Source organism: Strigops habroptila, chromosome 15 (assembly GCF_004027225.2).
Source record: "Strigops habroptila isolate Jane chromosome 15, bStrHab1.2.pri, whole genome shotgun sequence".
In the NCBI taxonomy this organism is placed as follows: domain Eukaryota; kingdom Metazoa; phylum Chordata; class Aves; order Psittaciformes; family Psittacidae; genus Strigops; species Strigops habroptila.
In genome coordinates, this window is record NC_044291.2 from 9543179 (window position 1) to 9570516 (window position 27338).

General features: G+C 45.1%; 1 protein-coding gene across 19 annotated transcripts in view; it reads right to left on the minus strand.

The window, feature by feature from the left end:
* CACNA1B (calcium voltage-gated channel subunit alpha1 B) overlaps window positions 1–27338 on the minus strand; it is a 310494-nt gene that overhangs the window by 109987 nt on the left and 173169 nt on the right. For all 19 annotated transcript variants that reach the window (XM_030507166.1, XM_030507165.1, XM_030507161.1 and 16 more), the window contains 6 exons: window positions 24649–24761; window positions 21576–21688; window positions 17580–17711; window positions 16616–16688; window positions 11618–11735; window positions 4014–4081 (listed from right to left, as the gene is read on the minus strand). In XM_030507166.1, coding sequence (XP_030363026.1) covers window positions 4014–4081; window positions 11618–11735; window positions 16616–16688; window positions 17580–17711; window positions 21576–21688; window positions 24649–24761 — 617 coding nt within the window. The remainder of the gene's footprint in view (window positions 1–4013; window positions 4082–11617; window positions 11736–16615; window positions 16689–17579; window positions 17712–21575; window positions 21689–24648; window positions 24762–27338) is intronic.

The following is a 27338-nucleotide window of genomic DNA, read 5'->3' on the forward strand; positions in this document are numbered from 1 at the left end:
ACTTGGGAAGACACATGCCACCACTGCCAATGTCCCCCGCTTCCCCAGCTTTATATGCTAAGTATGATGCCATATGGTCTGGGATATTCCTTGGGTCAGTCTGGGTCATTGTCCCACTTGTATCCCCTGCAACTCTGTGTACACCCTCAGCCTGCCCCATGTAAGGAGCAGGAAAGGTCTTGATTCTGTGTAAGCACTGCTCAGCAGTAACTGAAATGTCCCTGTATGATCAACACTGCGGTACGAATCCAAAACAACACCCCACACTAGCTTCTGTAAAGAAAATTAACTCTACCCCAGCCAAAGGGTATCTGCAGAACATGAAGCCTTTGAGGAAGAAAGCCTGTGATAAGAAGGCTTTTCAGGTTTTCCTTTCATTCCACAGGTATGTTCAAGTTGTTTCCTCTCTTCAGGACCCTCTAGCAGTGTTAAAATCACATACATTCAAAGGCTTTTGATTTTTCCTTCTCTGAACCTAAAGCACCAGGTGCAGTTTTATCCATCTCTTTAGAATCTGTAGCTTCTACTCCATTCATCCTGGTTCATCAATAATTCTGCTGGATTCCATATCTTGAAGTAACAGCAGAAAATATCTGCTGTCATTACAAATAAGGCCATCCCCAACTCAGAATAAGCATACTCTTTAGCAGATGACTGCTTAATAACATTTCTGTAGCTCTTTTCATCCAGAGATTGCAGATCACTACAAAAGTTAATTAACTTTTTGCCTAATACTTACATTGCCAGGTCTCACTGGGGCGCAAGCTCATCTTGTTCTGCCTGGAACATACAGCGGTGTGATGGTGTATGACTGAAGCCAGCTCTGAGCTGTGATGGCAACATCCATCCATCCATTCATTCATCCATCCATTCCACCAACAGTCAACTGTCACCATCACCATAGAGGTGCAAGCGCATACAAAGGCCCTACCTATAAGGACATCTCTCTTTCATGTTTGCTTTCTGTTTTCTAGAGCTCTAAATCTCCATTTCAATCACACAGTTTATCACACGGTAAAACCCACCTTCAGTGCTACCCATAATGATGCGCATAGTTGATACTGACTGTTCATTATCAAGTTCACCCAATTAAAGACACCTCTCCACTGGGGGGGAGGAGGAGGGCTCTTCACACCTGTAAGACTCCTGGGTTTGCTGCTCACTTCAGTCCACTATTTCTGGGGATTTCTCAACTTTATAATATATTTTTATGTAAAATTCACACATCATTCCCACCCCACATTGCATGGGTTTATACTGCTTCCCCAGGGATTGCTGGCAGTGTACGGAGATCAGAAAACACACTTAGTACTTTAGGATATTGAGGAAAATACGGGTCACTTGTGGTGGCCTTACGTGCCAGTGTAAGGAGGATGAAGGGCTGCTGTGTGTTACTGGAGATGATGTGGGAATGTCAGCAGAGAGAGGATTTTCAAAGCAAACTCTGGGGTGAATTTTGAATTCCACCACAAGTGAATAGGAAGAAACACCTGCCAATATATGGAAATAACTACAGGGTAGGCAGCCCAGATAGACTCAGGACAGTTCTGAGGTATCACTAGAAATTAAGTTGGCAGAGTTTAAGTCAGTGCTAAAGGATGCTAAAGGAGAGCCAGTACAGAAAGGAGAGAGACCTGGGGAGGGAGAGGAGGAGGCTGGAGAGCAGATTATTTAGATATTGAAGGCAAAGAAGGTGATTTTTTTTTTTTTCCCCAAAATGAGTCATTCCAGTGTCTGTTACAAAACAGACAAGTACTTTGGATGATCAAGCTTAAGTTAAATATAGATACAACTCTGATAACTTCTGTTACAGGTCACAAAGCCCAGCTAAGGCTACTGAGAAATGTTCAAATGCCATGATAAAAGAAGTCCAAATTAGCATCCAGAACTGGAAATGTTAGTTGGAATGTTTCAGTCCTGACGTTTAGCAGGAAACCTTTCTGTCTTTCCAAAACAGAGGCAGTTGCAAACTGCTTATGGTTTCCCCACATTATATGCAGCACTAATCTTGATTAGTTTTACACACAAATGTCAAGAAAGTCTCCTGAGATCAACTGACTCCTGAGTAACTTAATTATATCTCCGGGCCATTTTTGGGTTTGCATGATCATATTTACTTAGCAAGAAATCCCTCATTCTCCAGGTATGCCATATAATGGGATTACTTTTATCTTTTCCCTCTTCTTTTGAAAGCCCTAGTGATTTGGGGGGATGAGGAATAAAATTAAAGCAAAAAAGAAAAAAAAAGTTTTCTCAAGAAGCTTTATGATTTGGCAATGCTGCAGAATCCATCAATATTTAATTATACTTTATAAACATCAACAAAGACAGGTTTCTAACTGCCCCAGTCAGCTCCTGAAATATTCACCAGAAAGCACTTAAAGGATTAAGAAAGAAGTAGGATGAGCTTCATTATCCAAGAACTGTGCAGGGCCCGGTTCTCTCTCTCAGCACATGCAAGGCATGCCCCTAGATCTCCAGAACAGGCTGGGAGGATGCTGCCTTCCAGGCTGGAGGTTTCTGGGGGCTTTAGAAAGAACAGGAAGAGCTGAGGAGCAGACGAAAAACCTCCCAGAGAAAAACAGAGAGCGATTAAACACAGCCCTGAGCTGCATTATGAGAGAGGAGGGATGCAGAACATGGCCTCAGAGACATAGGAACATTTACTATGCACCTGAGAACCACCGGCCTTCTTGTACAGTCTGTGTTGGGTATCAGCTGTCAGGAAACAAGGTTCCAGCTAAAGCTGGAAGCCGAAGCCAGTCATGCAGCTCCACAGCACAAAGGGAGAGCTGGAGCCTTGTTTTGTATCTCAGCTGCAGAGACATGAATTTTAACTGAGAGGGGTTGGCTGCTTTGGTCTCAACAGCTGGAGTGGGATAGGAAACCCCTAGAAGCCTCAGTGTCCCTGAACTGTGGAGCTGCATTGAGTATCCATGAAGTACTGCACCTTTCTACAACTCTGAAAGAGAAAACATCCTTGCCTGCTGCTGCATAAGCACACGGTTAGTGATCCTCTTACAGAGTATATAAGCTAAAGCTTGTAAAATACAACTGCTAAGGTGGATATGGTGCTACTTTTGCCACTGACTTATGGCAGAGGGATGGAACTAGATGATCTTTAAGATCCCTTCCAACCCAAACCAGTCTGTGATTCTATGATGGCAGCAGCACAAGCAATGGGGTGTGCAGGTTTTTATCTGCTCAGTGAGAACAAGCTAGAAATGTGCACACAAAATTTAATGCTGCCTTATAAATACAGGTGAGTATGCCACAATGAGAAATCAAAAGTACATAATAATAGAAACTGCAGCACTTGCAATCCTTCCTGCACTATAGTGAGACTAGGTGGTTTTCTCCATAGGGAATGCTCCAATATAAACCTGCACGTAAAGTTACATTGGTGTCATTTCCATCTCTTGCCAGTACTTGGCTTTCTGCTGGTGTTTGGGCTGGTGCCTCAGATTTCTCCTGCGTCTGGTGAGAGGCAGGAAAATTATACCCTCTTTAGTGAGCATTCACAGCAGCCTCTGCAAGTTGTGTTCCAGAGTTGATCAGAGAATGTTAATTCTTTGATTTATCCCAAAACTCAGCAAGGTATGAAGCGTCAGTGTGTGACAACCGAAGCAGCAACACAACACCTGTGTTTCCCAATGTCTAAGCTTCAGGTCAGCCAAAACCCTTCAATTGCTTCACCTCTGCTCTTGAAAACAGCAAATGCTACCAATGCCTGTGCACCTGCATGCAGCAATGAGGTAAGCAATGCCCACTGCCCACTCTGTGATAAAATAAAGCTGAAGAACATGAAATAGTTCACTGAAACAAGCCTGAAATGAAACGAACCTGAACAAGAATAAACCTCCAGGTCCTTCTCTGCAACAAAAACTGGTAAACAGAGATACCACATGAACAGGCTCTAGAGGACATCTCAGGGTGCCTGGAAGGGTTGGCAACGTGGACTTTAGATCAGCAGCTGTGGTCTGAGTTTGAAGAAACAGAAATCTCATACATACCTTGGTCAGCTCTTGGGCATTTGCCAGATTGTCCACAGCAATAGCCAAGAAGACGTTCAGGAGCGTATCTTTTGGAGAACAGCTAAGGAAAATACCTTCACACAGCAGATAGAGCAAATCGTTCCCCTGCTGCTGCCACTACCCTTCTTTTCCCTCTTAAAATCATCAGTATATTACACATCAACCTCTTGCACCACGGCTTTGTCTTCATCTCTAACCCACCTGCTTCTCCTGGGAGCCAGCTGTGCAGGACAGCGGGTGCTGGACACCCATTTGTCTCTTTCCCAGCACATATCCCTGGTGAGAATACACACAGGGGCTTTACAACGCTAGAGGTGCCACTGGTATGAGACCACATGGTGGTCCTGGAGACACAAGGGACCCTTATTCTCATTCCAGAAAATCCACACCTATGGTCCTGCCCATAGACACACACACACAGGATTTCATCTTCAGTTTTCCCCTCTTGTTTCAAAGGACAACCAGTAGAGCTCCTGGAAATCAGTCATTTTAAAGCCAACATTTGCATAATATATACATACAGCTATACAAAGGCATAGGGTACCGTGAGAAAGTTAAGCTCGGATCACTGCTCTATTTCATACTGGTGGGAGGAAATCATCATGACTTATCACACTGAAGTCGATATGAAAATTAGACCTCCACATAAAATCCTCTATCCTCAGTGCTGCAGCATCCCGCAGAGCACAGCTGCAGAAGAGCCTGTTAGGACACCCAGCCCAAGTTAATGAGTTCTTCTGGGAAAGAGGCCATTAGCCCAGGCCAAATTGCATGTAGCACAGCTAAAGAACCACAGTGCTCATGCTAGCTTGGTTCTTTCTGCAGAATACTGCATTATATCACTAAGACAGAACGTTTGCCTATATTATTTATTCATATTTTACTTTAATTTTTCTACCTAGTGATTTCAGCTGTTACTTGTGTCTTCATATATTTTGTTGTTATTCAAGCAATGTGTCTGCAAAACAGCACCGAAACAATTGTAAATCAGATACCTTTGCATGTGAAAGGAGAGCAAACAAAGCAAAACCAAGTCTAAACAAAGCAAAACCTTCCAAGAAGAAAATGCAGGCTTTGAGCAACCTGGTCTAGTGGAAGGTGTCCCTGCCGAAGGCAGGGGGTTGGAAGTGGAAAAGCTTTAAGGTGCCTTCCAACCCAAACTGGTCTGGGATTCTATGACCTTGCTCTTGCACATTACCTGGTGATAGGAGAGTCACTCCATAGCTTTGTAACACTATGATTGCTCCTCTAAATATGAATGTACATGAGAATGATTTCATGAGTATTTCCCCTCTGGAGATTCCAAAGGCTTCAAGAGCGATGAGCCACTGCAGTGTTTGTATTGCGCTGTCCTCACCAGAGCCAAATCCCAGTCAGGGACCAGGCGCAGGTTGCTGTAAACTGAGTGAAAGGACTGCAGCAGTTTTACACAACTAACCCAGTTATTTCCTACTGGTTTAATGCACCCCGTTTTGGACCTGAATTGGAAGCAATGCCCAAAGCAATGCTGCAGGGAAGAGGGATGAGGTTGGTGTGCAGAGGGGAGCCAGGCAATAGCTCCGTGAGAGGAGATGTGAGCTCCCAGGCTTCTGGAAAACCTGCAGTGAGATACTGGGAAAGCTTGGCCTTGGCAACCCTCTGCTTTCCATCTCTCAGAAGGATGCCTGTATGAGGCACCTGCGGTTTCTCTACAAGCAGAAGTGCAAGGCTGATTCACCGGCTGCAGTCACCACTGCTGAACAGGAGCCTGCCCAGTAATGCCCATGCTCCAGCAGCCTCCAAGGCAGCAAGCTGGCTGCAGAGCCGTTGCCCCACATTGGAATGGCACCAGGAGACTTCCCAGGGCAGCCAGGGACTGAAGTTGGCCCAAACAACCAGCTCAAAGCCTCCTTGTTTCCCTCTCAAGAGCTTTTACCAAACATAATTCAGCCAAGAATTCAGAACCAGATACTCACGTCTCCAATTCCCATTGAGATGAGTGTCTCCAGAGCTTGAATGCCTATCAAAACAGGAGCCTCTGCTTGTGACAGTGGGAAGCAGGAGTTGTGTTTGATCTCTTAGGATGCATCTGCATCCTGACTGCCAAACCACACAGAGAATGTGACATAGAGTTTCTCCAGGCAAATGCCAGGTCATCCATCAGGTTTTCTCCATGCCATATAAAATGGAAAGGAGGTTTTTATCATGCGAAGACAATTCCTCTGGGACAGAGGTTTAAAATGTGATGCCCATCAATTGCTCCTTCCTCCATTTCAGCAGGACAGCAGGGTGGAAGGACCTCAATTCCAGTGAACCCAGCAGACAAAGAACAAGAAAAAGGGAAAGGTGATGCTGAAATTATCACTTTTCTCCTGCACTGAAATCAGAGCTCAATCAAATTTCATTTGCAGAGATACCTATTTCCCCATTTCCTTTTAACCAGTGGTTGGGAAGAGGAACCTGTCACTTGTGGGATTGGGGTGCAGGCAGGAGGCTGAGGCACCGCTGTCCATGGCGGCACTGTTTGGGTTTCCTCCTCTGGGATGCTTCCAAGAAGCTGGAAACACTTCCAAGTCTCCTGCTCTGGGAATAAATGTCTCAGTAATAAAACTGTTTTCCTATCCTGCTTCCTACACACACATGCTGAAAATGTCTTGTGTAACATCATCGACCACTGGAAACAGAATTCACTAATTTTTTTAACAGATCAGGCTGGTTTGATCCATCTCCCAGCAGACCTGGGTATTTCTGCCCCCAAAAAAGGTCCCTCGGCCTTTTCTGCAGAGCTTGGGGATTTCCAAACATCCCCCAAACTCCAGCCTCTTGTCCAGGCTGGATAACCTGGTTAGACCCATGGACCTCGCTGCCCAGCTGAACCCAGTACAGCTCTCCTGCATGGCAGCTAAGGGCAAGGACAGCATGAGAAAGGCATTTGCTGCTTTTCATTTCAGGCTCCTTTGTAGGTTTTTGTAGTTTGGGTTTTTTTCCTCAACAGATGCATCCATTTATCAATTAAGTGGATAACAGTGAATACAGACACAGTGTCATTTCCTAGAAAATCATCCAAATCCTGCTGTTACTCTCATCATACTACTTCCATTAAACCACTTCAGACAGAGGTCTGGCTCCACACAGACTCTCTGACACTGGAAACATAACCTGAGAGTCTTTTGACTTAGAAAAACAAAGTTTCTGCATCTTTTCCTTGCAATAATCCCTTGAAAATGTAAATGGATTCCAAGAAACAACTGAGAAGCAGGGGGAGCTGGCACTCACACACCTTTATTCTGCATGAAGAACAATCACAACACCCTGAGCAGCTCTGAGAAAGGAAAGGAGTCCGTCATGTTTAAAAGAGCAGGTTTTGCAAACAAACTCATCATCACCAGTGCCAATTCTCCAGCAAGATTTGATCCAGTTTGCTTAAACCCTTAAAAATGGACTCACCAATGCTCAAAAACTGAAAGCAAAACTCCTCTGTGCAGAGGAACTGAAGTGCCTCTTGCTGATCCGCATCCAGAAGGGCTTAGACTGATTTCAATGGTAGTGATATACAAGAAAATAAAACCAAAAAGCCCCACCTAAGGAATTCAGCTGCAGTGGATGTCTGTGTGGGGAGGGCTGGTGGCAAATTCACAGCTGAAAAATGAGAAGTTGCCTTAAAAAAAGGACATTATTAAAACTTCTTGGAGGGAGTTCTGTAAGGCAGAGCAGGAAGATCTTTGTGAAGCCCCAAGTTAGAGCAGAAAAGACAGTTCACATTAATCTAATCTATAATTAAGCAGCCTAGGCTGACCTCTCTAGGGTGACCGCTGGGCTGTGGGACTCTCCTTGGGAAGGTGGTCCCGAGGCTCAGAACTGTACCTCACCCTGGCTCCACACAGACTCTCTGACACTGGAAACATAACCTGAGAGTCTTTTGACTTAGAAAAACAAAGTTTCTAAGTTTCAAAGTTTCTAACCCTGTAGACTTGCCTGTCCTTAACGTTGCTGTGGCACTGCGGCATCATTGACATTAATGAGTAATTCCCTTCCTGCAAAAATGCAGGACTGCTCTTTTCTGGCAAACTAAACTTGATTTTCAGATGTTCCTGGTTATGTTTTGACAGTTAATGACAACTTAAGTCCCTGGCAAGTCACACGGTTCAGCTTTCCCTCAGAGATAAATGACTGCCTGCTGCTTGCTCTCAGCATCAAAACTGTCACTGGTGAAAAGCAGGGACAGCACTGACCTTACTGAAACACTGTTTGAAATATCAGCACGAGCATAAACAGACCATGAAAAGATTTAACCCCTCATCCTCCACCACACACACCAGCCTCAGTTCTCCCCTCCTGCCCAGGGTGTCTAAAGGTAAACACGTCTGCATGTGATGGAGAAAGGCTTCTACAAATCCTCTGTTAAAGCAGCTGATGTTCAGTTCTAGGCCCCTCTCTACAAGAGAGATATTGAGGTGCTGTAGAGGGGCCAGAGAAGGGCAACGGAGCTGGTGCAGGGCCTGGAGCACAAGTGTGATGAGGAAGGGCTGAGAGACCTGGGGGGGTTCAATCTGGAGAAGAGAAGGCTCAGGGGGGACCTTATTGCTCTCTACAACTGCCTGGCAGGAGGATGGAGCCAGGAGGGGGCTGGTCTCTGCTCCCAAGGAACAAGGGACAGGACAAGAGGAAACGGCCTCAAGCTGCACCAGGGGAGGTTTAGATGGAGATGAGGAACAATTCCTTCCCCAGAGGGTGCTCAGGCATTGGAACAGGCTGCCCAGGGCAGTGCTGGAGTCACCATCCCTGCAAGTGTTCACACCCCGTGTAGCCGAGGCCCTCAATGCCATGGGTTAGTGGTGGCCTTGGCAGTGCTGGGGAATGGTTGACTTGATGATCTTCAAGGTGTTTTCCAACCTGGTTGATTCTATTATTATATTCTGTCCTCTCAGACTAAGTTTCTACAGAGACAATGTGGGCCAGGTCTCCAATTCTCCAACAGGGATGTAAATCTCCATAGAAATTAATAGATCTGCTTCAGGTTTATAATTCTGACCACTAGAAGCTGGGAAAGCCTTCTTCCAGGACATTATAAAAGGGTTTATGAGTGGTGTTTACTGTCAGCCAGCTTTCCCCTCTTTCTGTGTTTGTGCTCGCATAAAGTCAACTGCAGCAAACTTATCCCTGTCAGCAGGACTCGGAGAATTAAAGCATCATACCTGACACATCCTCCTTGCTCAGTACACAGGAGCTGAAGCAAAGATATGCCACCAGCATGTGACTGTGGGCAAGGGGAGTGAAAGGGACACTGGAGAAGATTCCAGGGAAGCAGCCAGGAAAGTCACCCCCTGGATTATCTCAGCAGCAGGACAGCAGAATTACAGAATCCCAGCCTGGTTTGTGGTGGAAGGGAGCTTAAAGCTCCTCCAGTTCCACCCCCTGCCACAGGCAGGGACACCTTCCACTAGAGCAGGTTGCTCCAAGCCCCTGTGTCCAACCTGACCTTGAACACTGCCAGGGATGGGGCAGCCACAGCTTCTCTGGGCACCCTGTGCCAGCACCTCAGCACCCTCACAGGGAAGAGCTTCTGCCTCAGAGCTCATCTCAGTCTCCCCTCTGGCAGGTTAAAGCCATTCCCCTTGTCCTGTCCCTACAGGCCCTTGTCCAAAGCCTCTCTCCAGGTTTCTTGTAGTCCCTTTAGGTATTGGAAAAGTAAGGGAAAGCAAGACAGCTGCTCTCTGCCAGGAAGGTATTTAGGGAGAATGTGGGTAAAGTTTTGACTCACCACTCTGCCAGGGCAAGCAGAGGCAAATACCAAATTCATGGCAGTGGCAATAGGTGAACTATGTCCTTATTCCCTCCTCTTGAGCACCCCCTGCTCTTTCCCTTTTAATGAAAGCTAACGGACAAGCATGACCCCCCTCTGAAATAAAGGTGCAAGAAGAGAACTTCTATCCCGTTCCTCAAAAATGCTGGATCTTAGCTGCTCTGAGGTAAAAGTGTCTCCCTCAGCTCTGCTGTCAAGCCTGATTATAGCTTAATCTCATTTTCAAATGCCAAGCCCTGAGGATTTAAAGATCTCCCTCCCTCCCAGCTCTCCATTGACCCAGTTTTCAAAAGCCCTGTGTTTCTGAAGGGGGCACAAGCTGGATGTCTTAGCAGAGCTGTGGAGCCAGCCCCAGCATCATGGCTGCTCCGGCTCTGACAGCACACATTAATGGGATAAATCCCTCAGAGACACACTTGTGTGGCAGGCACAGCTCGCACTCTGTCTGCTCTGCTGTTCCCTGCCTCCGTTCTCATGCTAATAGAGAGATTTCAGGCAAGGAAAGGGCTGGAGCTCTGCCATGCAGTCCATGGGCACAGATCTCTCATCTCATCTTGTCCGCCTGCTGAAGGGGTCTATAACAACTCTATATCTTTAGCACAAGTATTGCCTCCCATGTACACTTCCCTTTCTCCTAGGTACCCAGCCAATGCCGCCACCCAAACAGGGCTCCTAGGAAAAGATGAACACTCAGATTGCCACTAACAAGAAGGTTCACATTGCTGGGAATCCTTCCACAGAGCTCTCAAGCAGAGCGGCATTGCTCAGCATTCTTATCCCTATTTCACAGAACAAACAAACCAGCCAGGCTGCCTCATATACATGACAGGTTTTAAGGTTCCATTTTTAAGGATGCTCTGATTCCACACAGCTTGTTGCTGCAGCCAGCAAACATCTCACACCAACGATTTTATGCTATTTAATGTGAGTAATACTACACAACATCGACCCGCTAGCAGCCTTCATCATGAGACAGGAACTGAGCCGTCACAATTGCTGAGCTCTCCTGGCTCTCCTTATCACACCCAGCCTCAGACCAAAGAATCTCTGAACATTTCAGCATAAAATACAACCTCCCTTTCCAAATTCCATTTCTGACTGCTAAATTCTTGCCTCCTTACACATCTCTGGAGACATAACATGTCAGAGTGCTCCTGGTCCCAGAAGACACACTGGGATGTTTTTGTCCCAGTTTCCTGTTGCCCTCAAGAGATTTCCATGACTAAGCAGAACGAAACATCTTCAGACACTTCATGTGTCAGTTCTTTGAACACAACCAAATACGGAGCCCAAAATCCAAGATCTGGACTTAAGTTTTTAGCATTAGGTGGAGACAAGAGAATTTCAAGTGTTTGGAAGAACATAGCTGGTTAAGTTGCTATATGTAGACAAAGGCTCCAAGAGATCGGAAGATGATCTACACACCAAACCAACTTCAGTTCTTCCTTCCCTTGACCTAGTGCAAACCTTCTGGGAAGATATTCAAGCTACCGAGGTCCTGCTCTGACTTGACTTCAATCAGTTTTCAAACAACATGAATTAACTCACAATAGGACAATCTTTAGGTAAACCACAAAAATTGAAATGAATGAAGGCTATGCTCACATTGCCATCAGATAAGTGACACCAACTTGGACAACTTACCTGTGCCTTTTACCCTGTAGAGAGCAAACTTACACCAATCATTTGGGTTTAAAAAGTGTGATGGTGTGAGAATTCAAACAAAACCAGGTATTTCTAGAACCCCATGAAGGGTGTATGGCCCACTGTGCCTCCAGCAGAAGGCAATGTGGAAGGATACAGTTACCAAACAACGTCAGGACGATGAAGTAGATGGAGGAGAACATTCCTGCGCGGACGCCGCCCTGTGACTCTATTCCATGGTACATCACAGCATTCCAGTCTTCCCCTGTCAGGATCTGCACAGCAAAAGTTGAGAGAGAAGAAAGGATGAGTCAAAGGAAAGACAAAGTCAGGAAGGTTTGGGGGAACTGAACTAGGCACCTTGATGCAATCCAGGACTAGTCTCTAGGTGGAAAATGGATGAGCATCTTAGTGTGGCAGGCTGCACTTTTGGATATCAAACCCCAGCCCTGGATGGCCTCACCCCAGGCTGGATGCAGCTTTCTCCTCTGGCACGAGCCAAGGAGGAGGGAGGACCACTAGTGAGGGACCCCCATTGCCCCATTCCTGCCTGCTCTTGGTTACATGCCTGCTGCCCTCCTCCAACCGCAGGCTTTCATGCACCACAACACTTCACCTCCAGCAAGATTTCCCTGCTCTCCATTTTTAAGTCATGTGGAGATACCAGGTTTCAACAACTCCATGCACAGCATCTTACACAGGCCGCCAAAACCTCTGACCTCTAAGTGCTGAGTGGGACCTATGCCAGTATCAACTCCTTTCATTGACTTCATACAGTAAGGGTTTGCTCAGCTCTTGCGACTCTCTTGAACTATTCCTCTGTTCCTCAGGGCTGCAGACAGCCCTGGTATACACATGAACATACTCCAAATGCCAAGCACTGGGCAGTGCCACCACTGCCAGGAGGCTGCACCACAATGGATTCTTCTCCAGGTTTCCTGCTTGCTCAGGCCACAGGGACCCTTCAGTCACTTGGATGACCGCAAACCACAAAAAAAGGGTTAAGCAGAAGCAATAACCAATGTGTATGAGTGAGGACAAATGAGGGTAGCTTGAAGGGGACTCTGGTCCTCCTGTGTCCTTGTACAGAGGTGAACACAGCCTGGCTACGCAGAGCTGTCCTGGCTGCAGGCTCTGCACACTGATCTGAGGCTAATGAGCAAACACATGAATAATTTCAAAACTAATCAGAACAAGTGAAAACACCTAAGACTCAAATCAGCCTTGTCATGCTAGATGCTAATCTTGCACCATCTGAGTCCCCTGCCATTCCTGTTCTTCACCAATGACTGTAACAGAGCAACATTTTGGGCACATCAAAGCTTCATCTACCTGCCATGGCAGAGTCAAGGGTAGTTACTTTTAGTATATTATAAGATGCCTATTGGGATGTTAAGCTCAAATTCCTAAATGGGAAGTTGTCTTTGTATTTAGTAGAAGAAAATAAGAACGAAAAAAAGCCCAAAGCGTGATGCGTGTTGTAGTAACCAAGCCCCACGTGCATACAGCACACTCAAAACAATTACACATTCCAGACTACTCATCAGCTGCTGATGGAGAGAAAAATTCTTGCTGCAGGGTTGGTGCTGATGACAGCAATAGGCTATGTAAATCTATTCAAGGACATACAGTGCATACACAAACTTGTATCCTAAATGCAAAATCTGGCCTCAAATAACTCAGAGACCACAGTTCAGAGCCCAAGCCTAACCCATACCATTAGAGTTACCCTGGATTTACATCAGAGAATATGAACCAGAGCACTGGGCTTTCAACTCTGGCACTCAGTTATGCAAAGCACTGCTCACAAACTTGCATTCACATCATTTCCATGAATCCTCAACTGTTCCTGCTTTCTGGGAATAACCATAAAGTGATTTCTGTTCATACAAACATTCATGGAAAGGGAAAGCAGGGGCAATGCTTCTATGCTCTGCAGAAGACCAGGAGTTGCAGGTATCACAAATTACAACTGCACATAAGCAAGTCCAGCTGGTTAGTTTAAACTATTTATCTCTCTGCAAAAGCCTGCCTCAGCAGAGGTCAGGATGCTCTGATGCCCTGGCAAGAGGACAGACACTTTGACCTGGTGTCCTTCCCACTGCTCGTGCTGTCACCCATCAGCTGGAGGAATTACTTCAGCCATTAGATAGCAACCCTCAAGGAAGGTTGCAGAACACATGCAGTAGATAAGAGCCTTTCTGCTCTCTAAAGTCTCTGTTTATGGATGCTATAAGAACTTCTTGCTATAGGAGAGAAAGGACAGCATTGCAAAAGGAGGGGTGCAAGCAATGAGGACTTTGGAGTGAGGTGAAGCCCAAACATTTTGGTTTTCCCTGGGCTCGAAACTGCTTTTGGCTGCCCCAAATGAACATTCTGTGGAGTGCCTCTCATCATTTAACACTTAGGCTTGGCTGAGGAGGCACCAGGTGATGGAACAAACACAACTGTCAAGAGCTGCTGTGAAACCTTAATGGGCTAATGAGCACATTAACAGTGGGAGACACTCAGCTGTAGAGGAATCATGCCGCACCATTCCAAAGGGCTGTCCTTAAAGTGAGATGGTTTCCTGAGGAAGGGCCTGAGTAAATGCAAAATCATGTCAGCTCAGTATCAGATCTCTCAGGCAGGTCAGCAAGGGCAGCCAGAGCACTCAGACATCCAGCCAAAGCCAGCTCTTCAACGCACACCTCAGCAGGGCACCCTTCAGCAGAGCTGAGGTTTGGTCCCATCCTGCCACTGTGACTTCTCATCTCCAGTGGTCACCAGTACTCTGCCCCTTAATGGCCAGCAGCATGTAATTACTTACATAGCAGCTCTCAGGGAGCAGAGCATGTATAGTTAACACACCTCTTTCTGCTTTTTAGAGTCTCTGCACTTACTGATATTGTATATACACCTCCAACGCGATTGTTGGAATAGAGAGATGCAACTAGTTATTTTTCATGTGTATATACATCATCATAGAATGGTTTGTATTGGAAGGGACTTTAAAGTTCATCCAGTTCCCAACCCCTGCCACGGGCAGGGACACCTTCCACTAGAGCAGGTTGCTCCAAGCCCCTGTGTCCAACCTGGCCTTGAACACTGCCAGGGATGGGGCAGCCACAGCTTCTCTGGGCACCCTGTGCCAGCGCCTCAGCACCCTCACAGGGAAGAACTTCTGCCTCAGAGCTCATCTCAATCTCCCCTCTGGCAGTTTAAAGCCATTCCCCTTGGCCTGTCCCTACAGACCCTTGCCCAAAGCTCCTCTCCAGCTTTCTTGTAGCCCCTTTAGGCACTGGAGCTGCTCTAAGGTCTCCCCTTAAGGAGCCTTCTCTTCTCCAGGCTGAACCAGCTCAGCTCTCTCAGCCTAGAGACAAATTATACAGTTTGTGTTTGTATTTTGTCTATACACAACTTGGCATTCAGCTCACAAAGACTTTCTTGGGAGCCAGGAGCTGCAGAGAAACACGTGATGCTCTTCAAAGGGCATTTAGGGAGAGCTGTGCTCAGCTGCACCCAACACTGAGCTCAGCCAACTCCAGGTGACAAAAATACCTCCTGGGAGACACGTGACAGAGGACCGTGATCCAGCCAGATCTGCTGAGATCAACAGGGCTAAGGCAGGCTGCAGAACACTTGAAACCTGCTTCTTAAACAAGGACTTTCCAAAGGGGTTAGGAACAGACAGGCTGTATCTGGCTTTATTATGTTTGTTCAACGCATCAAATGCGTTCACTGAATGATGCTACTCTGCTCATTAGAGCAGCAACCAAAGAAGCCCACTTTGCTTCTTGCCTGAGTTTATGAAGACAAGGTTAGAAGAGAATCTAAAGCCCATATTGAAGAAACATTGACACATTATTTGCAATTCAGTGGAGAAGGGGGGATGAACTGGGAGCAGAGGTTATCAAAAAGCCTCAGTGAGGCTGCTCTGAGCTAATTCAGTGCTGATGAGTTTTGCCTGTTTTAATTCATAGCTCTAAGGTTCTATACAAATATCATCAAACCAACAGTGTTTTCCTTCATCCCACAGCCACTGCGTTTACAGGCGTGTTTGCCTCAGGAATAAAAAGGAAATATTTCAGCTATGTATCCTCAATAGACAGCTCTACTCCCAAAGCAAACTAAAACATGAACATTTCCAGGGGCTCATATCTGGAGCCTGACTCAGGTTCAGTTCCGGCTCTGTGGCAATACCTTTACATTTGTATAAGCCCCTTCTTTGATGAGTATCAAAAATATTATGCAAATATTAATCTACCATGATTTGCAATATCCTGAGAGGTAAGTACTACCAAACCTGCTTCACATCTGGAGAGAAGCAATACCCATATGAAGCTGCTTATGCAGAGGCCATAGGACACATTTTCTTTTAGAGTCCTTTTCTGGTTTAATAAAGAAATTTTCACCAGTTCCTGCCTCCCTCTTTCCCCTCCCCTCTTTTTGGGACATGACACTGGAATACATAAGCCAAGCCTTGCTGAAACCTATGAAAGTTTGGATCCAATATCAAGTCCACATCAAGAATACGACAATGCTATAAATGCCAGGCAGTCTTCCACAAAGCTGTGAGTGTTGCCTGCACATGGAGCAGCACCCCCAGATCTCTGCTGAAACACCTGAAATAACCGGTTTAATACAGGCATGCAGAGAACAGCAGCAAAATTTAGCTCTTAAATCTGAGCAGTGCTGCTGTCAGAGCTGCAGACTTCCTCCTGCCATCACACCAACTCGCCCAAGGCTGAGGCCTCTTTCTGAGCTCCCCCATTGACTAATTCTTATCCAGCATTATCTTATCTTGAGCTATTACGGTGCAAAATGCTACATTATTTCCTCACTGCCTGGAGCTAGCTCAGGCCTCTCTCCTCATTTTATTATGGCAACCACAAGAGAAAGAGAAACAGGTCAACCACTGTCTAGGATTGCAGAGAGGACATTCATGCAGTGGGGCACATGCAAGTACTGCCATCCCAGCACGCAGCCCCAGGTAGGGGCCTCAGAAGAAGAGAACTTGGGCGCACACAGACTTTAAGCCAGGCTCAGAAATGTCTATTATATCAATATCTTTTCCCTAAGAAAAAATCTTTTGTTCTAGTTTTTTTTTAATTCACTATAAACAGAAAGAGATGCCCAGGAATTCATTTTCTCCCAGGACAAGGTATGGCTTTACCTGGAATACTGTGAGGATGGCGGCAGGGAAGGTATCAAAATTCGTGGTTGGTGTTTCATCTTGGAAATTGAATCTAGAAAGAAGAAATAAACCCAAGAGCAGTAAGGGACAAGCAGGTCTCGTAATACCTTGTAAACTGAGTCAGGGAGCAACATTTGTTCCACCTGGTAATAACACCCCAGGCAATCGCAGAGGGGAACAGACATCTCTGAGATGATGCTTAACAAAACTATTAGCAGAAACTCAATTCTATTGCTGAAGAAAATTTGGATGCTTTGACATTCATTTTCACCCACAATTAAAAGGAACAAGAGAAATCTCAAAGGATTTTGCAGAACGAGTCACTCCAAGAGGTTTTTTGCTTCAAGTGTGAAAGTCAAACCTGAAATTATCTTTTTAGTAGATTATTTCATTTTAACATTTTAAAGACAGAGCAGTAAATGTTTGGAAAAACAGACAACAAACATGTTTTCTCGTTTCAAAATCCATGCTGCAGCTCAAATGGTAATATTTTGATATTTCTTTTTGCAAAATTCATCACAAACAACATTTCTAATGAGAAAAATCAGCTTCAACAGAGCTATGTTTTCCAGCAGAAAAATATTCCAAGTGAATAAATATAGTGTCACCCTGGCTATCAGGGAAAGAATTTGCCTTTCCCCTAACAGTAGAAAAAAGTGCTGCCTCCTCAGTCCTGTTCCAGAGCTCTGGATGTACATGGGGACCACAGAATGACACAGGAGCTGTGAATTAGAGTTACTAGAAAGAATTCAGCTCCAGGCAAAATAGCAGAAGAGGACCTGCTTTCCTATAAACCAGAGATGACTTCTGAGCATCCCAGGAAGTCTGACATCTGCACCCAGGATGTGAACCCTTCATCTCTGCAGCCCCTCTCTCTGACGTATGCATTCCAGGTGCTTGCTTTTGGATTACCCCTGAAAGGACAGTGATGAATTATACTTACTGTCCTCCGAAGAGCTGCATCCCCAGCAAAGCAAACACCACAATGAAGAGGAAAAGCAGGAAGAGCAAACTGATGATGGACTTCATGGAGTTCAGCAAGGAGACCACCAGGTTCCTCAGGGAATTCCAGTACCTGCGTTGGAGATCAGAGCATCCAAGAGAGAACGTGAGTGGGAGAAGAGCCTCTGGTGAGAAACTAATACAATCTATTATTATAAAAAAGGAAAAGAATGGCCAGGAATATCAACATCTCCCTGACTGGAAAATACAGCTCACTGAGGGGCAAAACCTCTTGTAGGATCTCAAGGGCAGAGATGATCACCTCGGCTCATGTGCACCCATGCAGAGTAGTTGTATGCAGTGACAGTGTTTGGTTTAATTCCTCAGTAACCCCTTTCTTGCTGCAGATTTCAAGTGTTCTGTATCTTCTCCTCCAGCATGGCAGCCAGCAGAGGTGTCAAACCAGGAATGTATCAATGTCATCAATGGGGACAGTGAAAACCTCGCTTTGTAAGACACGAATCAGCTCATTTCCAGTGCAATGTCTTTGTGGTGTGTCCACCCAGCTTGCCAGATGCCAGTATCTACAAGTGAACTTAAACTCCCACATGTTCAGCTATTTCTGTAGATGCTCAACACACACATTCATGCACAATGAATCCATTCCATTCATGCATCATGCCTTCAGTGTAGGGCAATTCAACCACATGTTTTAAGCATCCAGGACCAAGCAACAGCTTCGGACAATTAAAACAAATCTGGGACATTAACTCCGACTTGGCAAGAGAGAATGGCTCAGCCTGAATCCTGACTGACACATTCAAGTCGCCTCTGGCCAGATACTGAAGTTAGTTTGCTTTTATCCCTCCTGTCCCCTGAGATGGCTCCTGGCACATTTGCAGGCAGGAACATCGAGTGACAGCGTGCGGGAGGGTGCTCAGGAACAGCTCTCTTTCCTGGCCTTATTGCCCTGCTGGGAACAGACAGGGAGCATTTATATTAGGAAAACTAATGAATCAGAAAATGCAGAAAGAGCTATCTAGTAGAGGAGCTCTTTGACAATCTCCTTTTGGACAGACAGGCAGAACAACACGGCTGGAGCAGGCAGGAGGAATTCAGCAATTTAGAGCCATTTCACGTGTCCTCTGATAAAAGTTTTTGAGTCTGAGAGCATGGGGGGAGATTTTCCTCTCTTCTTCTCCAGTGACTTCTCTCTCTTCACCCCCAGCACCAAGAGCTGCTATTCAGAAGCCACTCTCAGCAGCAGCTCTACCTCTCTGGCCTGTGTCCTCTGGCTGCAGTTTTAGGGACAGACGCACACTAAGGTCCCTCCTGCAGTGCAGCTGTGGGTATCCAGCAGAAGGAAGCCCATGGATTTCTCCTATCTGATGGGGAGAGAAGCTCAGAGCTTGAGTCAGAAGCACAGAAACACCATCCTTTCTCTTCTCTTTATCTTTGTTTTCCTCCTCTTCCTTCCCACACGTGTAGCTGGGAGAACTGAACCACCCCATGTTTCTCTGTGCTGAGAATGATACTGACATGTGCATCCCAGGAGAAGCAGGATCTTGCATTCCCATTGGCCTATTCCAAGAAAAGTTATGTCATAATACAGTGACAGAGAGTTTCAGGGGACACTGTCGGGACCAAATCTAGTCAGGGTTAGCTCTTCAGCCAAAGGGGCTGAGCTTCTATCCTTGGAGAAGGAGGAAGTGTTTGTTGATCAGGTGGCTCTCCCTGCTTGACACAATGGCTTCAGGCAAAGCCTGACACAAAAGCAGTTACCACAACTGGGCATGAAATACATGGGGAGGCTCTGTCTTGCCCTGGAATAGCTCAGCACCAAACCCTGCCTGACTACATAGAGACAGGCTATAAATTAGGAGTTGCATTTCTACAAGTGCCAGTTCCCATTCAGTTCTGTGATGACAAAGAGGAAAACATATGAAACTGTTTTCTCCTTGTCCTCCTTGCTGGATTTTAGGCCTTCTTTGGCTGTGTCCCCTCAGAGCGCAGCCTTCTGCTCCCTTTCAGGCTGATTGTAATTTAACTTCTTAACTATTGCATTGTTCTGCTGTTTGCAGTCACTGATTTGGGAGATATGTAAAGGTCTAATACCATTGATTATTCAAGGCAGGTGGAGTGCAACTGGCTTCTATTAAACACGAAGGAAAATAAAAACAGGGCAGGGAGTTTCAGAGAAAAGTTTACATGAAAGAGATGGAAAAAAGAAAACTAGTGAGGGTCAGGATGTAAAATAAAGACTGTAATGAGAGCACATAGGCAGTTATTGGTGCCTGGTGTCACCACTTTGGTCAGTCTCCATGAATGATGCTAGGGCTGAGCTGTGCAGATCAGGTACTGGGATAACATGGGCCAGCAACTCTGAGATACCTCCATGTGAGCTGGGGGGGGGACGGACCTGGCTTCTGGTAACACAATGAAAACATTTGTCATGTCAGGTTCAAAAACCACATGGTGAGGTCAAGGGAACTTCAGCACCACTGGGGTGAGAGTTTCACTTGCTGTTCGGAGAAGGGGGAGAGCAGTCAGCTGGCTCCATGATATGCTTTGCTAAGTTAAATCTCAGGCTCAACCCTTTATTATGTTGGCTAAACCCCTGAATAGTCAAAACTTGCAAACCCCATCATTTTAACATGTAAAAATGTCCAAAATTATTTAAAAGTACAAAGCACAATCAGATACACTAAATCTCAGTAGCTCTGGATAAAATTAACTGCTGACTTGCTACGAATTTCCTACAAATCCTGCAGTTTTCCATAACTAATAGTAGTGCACAGGTAAACTATTGTGACATTTGGAGGGCAGGCACCTACCTATTTTGCTGAACATCCATAGAACTTCATGTTTCCAACTCCTTTGTCCCCCAGTAAAAATGACACAGTGTCACAGACAGATTTTGGATCTACATGATGATTAGTAAATACAAATGAGCAAATCCTGCAGAGTTGACAAAACCCATGTGCCTGGATAGCTGTGAAAGTACCTGGGTACTTTAAACTACTGTTGTTCTCAACTGTGACATCTTGTGCTCCATCTATTTGAGGTAGTTGGGTTTGCTTTGGAGGGAGATGCTGTTCCCCCTTTTGTTACTTCAAGCTAAGAGCAAGTAAGGGAGTGATGGAGAGAGGGGAGATATGAACAGGTAATGGTGTAAATGGTGTAAAAAAGAAGAAGAAGATGGAAAACAACAGCAGGAACTTCAATTTTCACACCATAATTTTGAAATCCTGCAGAAATTGCTCTAGATGGATTTCTAAATTGCACAGTTTACTACTGCCAGCACATGTTAATGCAATGCATGAGCATGAAGACAACTGAAACGCTGTGGCAACACAACTCTAGTGACAATTCAGCTTCTCAGGCTCAAGACTGAAAACCTCAGACATACCCAGAGCAGACACAGCACAGGCAGCAGCAACACATTTCATATTTGTGTGAACACAGTGGTTCAGGCACCAGGATTTGATATCTAGCAATAATCAGGGGACCTTGGTTTTCCAGTTCCTAAATACATAAGGAACAGTCACTGGATCAGCAGCAGATAAGGACATTGGGCAGCTTATGGAGCTTAGAAAGTTGATGAACTTTTTTCTCTTATCACAAGAAATAAGGGATCAGCTCATGAGATTTTTGTTTAAAGCAAGCCTAAAAGCAAAGAAAAGATGGATGCTGTCATGCTCATCACTGCGCTGTGGAACCTTCTCCCAAGAATAGTCAAGCCTTTACATGAGGGTGGGGAAAGGGCTATTAAAAGTCCTTGTGGATGAAAACACAGGCTCAGGAACTCCCTAAACTGCCAGTAACCTGGATAGCCCAGCCAAGGAAAGGGCACCTGCAGTTTTCTTCTGTTCCAGCCCTCTGTTAGGGCCAGTGCAGCCATACAATGTTAGGACAGACAAGAATGTTATCCTGCTGATGATACAGGTTCCATATGGTACTAAAAGTCTATTCTGAGCAGAAAGGGAGCTGGACTTACTTTGTTACTTTGAATATCCTCAGCAGTCGAAGTGCTCTCAGGACACTGATGCCAAATGAGGTACCTGGTTTCACTGCAGCCCAAATGACTTCAAATATACTTCCCACGATGACCTGCAACAAGAGTCCATTTTACATAAAGAAAAACTTCTGCTTATTTCTTCGTGGTGCACCTGAAGAGGCTGATGACAGAACAAGAATCAGAGTGTGGACTGTGCTGGTTTTCTTCTGGAGGCTTCAGCAATGTCATGAGTTAGCCAACAGCACTAAAAAACCTTGTTCCAACTTCTTAAGGAACTTCTGTTTGAGGAGAGGGGCTTTGGACAAGGGCCTGTAGGGACAGGACAAGGGGGAATGGCTTTAACCTGCCAGAGGGGAGATTGAGATGAGCTCTTAGGCAGAAGTTCTTCCCTGTGAGGGTGCTGAGGCGCTGGCACAGGGTGCCCAGAGAAGCTGTGGCTGCCCCATCCATGGCAGTGTTCAAGGCCACGTTGGACACAGGGGCTTGGAGCAACCTGCTCTAGTGGAAGGTGTCCCTGCCTGTGGCAGGAGGTTGGAACTAGATGAGCTTTAAGGTCTCTTCCAACACAAACCAGGCTGGGATTCTATGAAATTTCTGCATTCTGGTCTAAAAAGGGGAAGACCAAATGTCAACGCTTGATTTTCCCACCCAATGCAGTTGAGTCTGTACAGCCTGAAGATGCAGGGGGACACTGCTCCATCCTCCCCCTCCCATCTGAAGCACCAGAAGTCTTCATACACAGCACTGCAGAACAGTGAAGCATTAGCTGTGGGCAAGATTACCCAAAACTTCTGGCAACTGAGAGTCTTTAGGAGAGCAATTAAGGTAATAGCTATTAAGAGATCCTGCAAATCTCTAGCACGTACATCCCATCATCAGTCAGGCTCTCAGGTTATTGAAAAAATAGTCCCAAATCAAGGTGATTTTTTTAGGTTTTGTTTTGTTTTCTTTGTTTGTTTTAATGTTGACAGAGAATTAACCTCAAGTGATAATGAAATCTCTGAAATCCTTTATTACAAAAAGCACATGGGTTAAGCACATGTGCTTAATGGGTTAAGCACAATTGCAAAGGACGATTATACCCACACAGGTTACTGCACAGTTAATAAGAGAAGACAGGCATTTGGCTGCCAATTGCAGTTATTACTTGCATTAACCCAGCATCTCAGAGCTGCCATTCACCGCGTTCCCCAGTTGCACAAAGCACTATATATGTTGTCACCAGACCTCGCAAGCAGCCGGCTTGTGTTGTGAGAGGGAGCGTTAATGGGAAGTCAGTGCTGGCAGAGCTGTATCTGAGTACCTGAGCAGTGCTGGAAGACTCAGCAGCTTGGAAACAAATCCATTTCCTAAACAGAAACATGGATGTTGTTTCAAAACGACAGCATTGCTTGTAGCTGCTCTGCAAGAAATGCTGTACCCTGAGCTTCGAGAAAATGAAGAGGAAAGGGAGACACACAACAGTTGCTGATCCAGTTCCTCCCATCTGAAAGAGAAGGAACTAAAACTTCTCTCCCACAGTCTATCACTCTTGAGACTCCCTCATGAATCAGCAGAAACCTTTCCTGAGACACTCTGTGTGTCTTTTGATAATTAATTTTGCTGTCATTTCAACACGGCCTCCTGGGAGCTTGTTTCACATGAGACCCCACTGGACTGTTACTCCCAAGACTGATGCTGCTCTGATTTGTTGTTTCGCTTTTTGCATTTGAATGGTTTCATCTTGTTGGTTTGTCAAACTAAACTGACTAGTTTAGTTTAGATCCCCGTGATGTCCCAGAGGGGGTGAAGTAGCTGAATTAATTCTGGAGGCTGGAAGGTGGGTGAGGAGGAAGAAACATAGATAGAAGCTGGATGCCTATGAATTCTCTAAAGGAGGAAGACTTAGAAACAGACCAACAGCGTTACCTCCTGGGAAACACTCAGCAAAGCTTATTTCAGTGCTGCACTTACAATAGCATGATGCAAAGCAGAGGGACCAGTAGGTTCATTTCTTGGTTAGTGCAAGCTCCTAAATCACCCATAGCAGGAGGTTGGAACTAGATGAGCTGTAAGGTCCCTTCTCTTCTAGAATTCTATAATACCTGCAGCCTTGGATTTAGGAATGGTCACTTACTGAAGGTAAGAACACTTCCTTTCCTCCATTGCCAGAGCAAACCTGAAGCAGGGAGTTTTGCTCCATGGGAGAGAAGAATCACTCCCAGTATTTTGGCAGATAAAGACTAGAGACAACAGACTAAATCTTGGAGAGAAGGGCTGGGTTGGAACTAGATGATCTTAAGGTCCTTTCCAACCCTAACTATTCTATGATTCTACAATGAACTGTTTCCCTCTTGCCTGTGGCTGTATCTGGTTTGTTAAAGAAACCTTCTAGACTGATTCCAGCTCTGGGATGCAGTGCTCAGCCCACTCAAAAGGTAAGAAATGCTGAGTTAACCTCTGTGAAGACACATGACAGCCTAATAGCTTTTAATGAATAAATTAAGATCTGCATGCCATCTTCCTTGTTAGACAGAGTCAAAACTGGCCCCATTATTGACACTTCAATGCTATAGTTCTAGCATGAAAAGGGGAGCCTGTATTTCTTAAATAAAAGGATGTGAGTTATTACCTTTCTGTCACCTAATCATGTGTTTAGACTTCTACTTCTGGGCACTCATGTCTGAAAAGCGCTGCCTATGTATCTTGAGGTAAAGGCCATTAAATGGATGGCTGGGGAGATGAGCAATAAGATGTGTAGGGTTTTTTGTCTTTCAATCACCTCATTTAAATGGGAGAGAGAATCTCTCAGTAATCAGAGCATTTACTGGTGCTGATGCTGCAAACACCCTGTAGCTTGCTGAGGAAATGCAATCCCCAGCTGTCACATTTCTTCAAAAAGGATGATAACTAGGGGAAGCTTAATGTGTTTCACTGCATCTCATTTATACAATGACTACTTCCCACAGAAGGCACACTCACAGCACCATTTCCCATGGATTCCCATACTCACCCTTAAATGCCCAGCCCCACTGAATAAAGGAAAACCACACGTTCATCCACACAGACTCACCCCAAAGTCAAAGCAGTTGAATGAAGAGTGGAAGTAATTCCTTGGCCCCAGTCCATACATCTTCAAAGACATCTCAGTAAGGAACAGACCCAGAAAAACAAACTCTGCAAAATCTGTAAACAGGAGAAGAGATTAAATTAGTCCACAAGACCTCGGTAGGCAGATCTCTTCATGTGGGGAACAATGGTAATTGTTCACAACACAGACTGCCTCCTGCCAGGAGAAAATCCCTCTGGAACGGCAAACAGGACCCCGAGGACAGTTTCACATAATTATTTCTATATGCACATGAGCTGTATTCAGCCTTCAGGAACTGTGAAGGCAGTGTTCCATGTGTACTCTGGAAAGGTGGTATGAGCATTAAATAACACCCTCATCATCTTTGTAAAGGAATTTCAAAAGAAAGCTCTGGATCTAAAGGTCTCATTGCTAAAGGTTTCATTTAATTGCACAGATAATGTTTTGCAAATGCGCTCATTTGTGTTTTGCGTTTGAGACTTCTGTACCTACACAAGACAGGCACTTTTGGGAGCAGGGTGTAAGCTTTTGTAACATCCTCTCATGATAAAAATACCTTCAGATCCAACAGAACTGCTGCCTTCGACAGCTCATATTCAGAGGTGTTGTGTCTACTGTTAGCACATAACCACATTTATTTTTATTATGTCAGTATGACCATATAATTATGGAAGAGCAAGTTTTGTTTCCTTCTGCTTCACATAGCACAGACAAATAGGCTGTGAAGCTTTTGATGAGGAAATTTGTCACCTATGATGAAACAAAGGGCAGAAAGAACATAGCTGGAGACTGCAATTTCCACATCAAGTTTTTAGGACTTGAAGCTACAGAAAACACTGCCTTTGGCATTTTAAGTCATGCAAGTTTAGACCTGGAGGCCAACAAGCAACAGCAACAATGGAATATTAAAAAACAAACATGAAAAGGGAAAAAAACCCTCTACATTACCAAAACAAGTAGCATAAGGCAAACCTCTCCCTCTAGAGAAACAATGAGGAAAAGACTCAAACCTCAAAGAGTGGAGATTAATCACATTGCTTAGTGCAGTACAGAAGGTCCTCAGATGCTGGAGCTGCACAGATGCTACAGGAAAGTTATCTTCTATAATTTCCTTTTTACTACTCCAGGAATAATAAAGATGGTACCAAAATTCTCTCGAAGGTGAACATGGACACGCAAGGAGCAACACATGGAAGAACACATGCAAGTGGCAAGAAGGAAGATTTCAGCTGGATAATCCTGAATCCCAAGTGCTTTGTACACCACCTCCAATATGTGGCTTCAGCTAATGTGTGTGGGGAAAGAGATGAGGGACTGCATGGCTTTTACTCCATGCACAGCCTCGCACATTCATACTGAGTGTGGTTGGCCCAGGCCCATCTCACATTGCTTCTTGTCTTTTGGAATTGCTTGGGAAAAAATACAGCTTCAATTATCAAAAAATAAAAAGGGGTTTTACATTTCAAATGAAAGGCAGTCATGAAATAGCACAGGCATAAAGTGAAGTGAAATCCAGGAAGCATTAATCAGATGAGAAAGGTTTTATTAACACTTCAGTGAGGAGCCTACAAGGACACTTCTGCCAACATTTGCAATAGAGAAGGAAATACCAGGAGAGTATTAATTATACCATGCAACCTACTCCTCTTGAAAATAGAAGCAATATCATTAAAGGAAACTATCAAAGGCAAAGTGTTCACATTTGAGGAATAAGATGTCAAAGTATGAGGTCTGCTGACTTCTCAGCCTTTTTCCTACTGAGAGGTAGGCTCCATCCACTGAACCTCACTGTTCAGGAGAAGCACATGAAGGAGCAAGCACACCTCTATCTCCCTTTGAGCTTGGATCTCGCTCAGAGAAGCAAGATCCAACACCTGCACCATGCTACAACTTTTCTCTCCTTTCTGATATCAGATGCTCAATGAACAAACAGTTATTTCCAACACAAGGGATCCCAGTGTAGGGAGTTATCCACAGTTACACTGGCAACCCATCTGACTACGTGAGTGCAGAGGGTATGAGAAAGGGACCAGGAAACCGATGACAGGCATAAAATGAGACGGCTGACAAGTTCAGAAATACAAAAATACATAGTTTTAAAAAACACATGTTCAGCGGTATTGAACTTCCTTGCACAGAATTAAAAAGATCACAATTGTGAACTAGTAAGAATGTTAAAATCCTTAATTATTAATAGCCGGACCCATAAATTCGAGGCTTAAGCTAGCTTACAGGCCACATCCCGAACTTCCATTCTACACCACATGTACTTTGGAAATGGTAAGAGACAGAAGGCAAAACTCCCCCAATAAAGCAGATGCATGTTCTCTGGGTGTGGAAGAATTTCTGCTGCTGCTGTCACCTATTTCATTAGCCCAGAGGGAAAGCTTGCCCAGTGTTTGTGCTGACAAGAGTCTCTTCTTGCTGGGTAGCTATCACTTAGGTCTTCGGTTTCATGCTCGGCAGAGCTCAGCAAGCCCAACGGTGTTTATTGGAATGACTTCAGTGGAAAGTCTCCCTATCACAAGGTTTGATACCAAGCCAGTGCTTTGAAACTGGTGGCCTTGCTTAGCAGACAAAAGTTAAAATCATAGTGAGGGGTTGTAGATCAGACCTACAGAAAGCATTGCACATCCTCCTGCTGCTTCATATCTCACTTTGGCAGGGATATT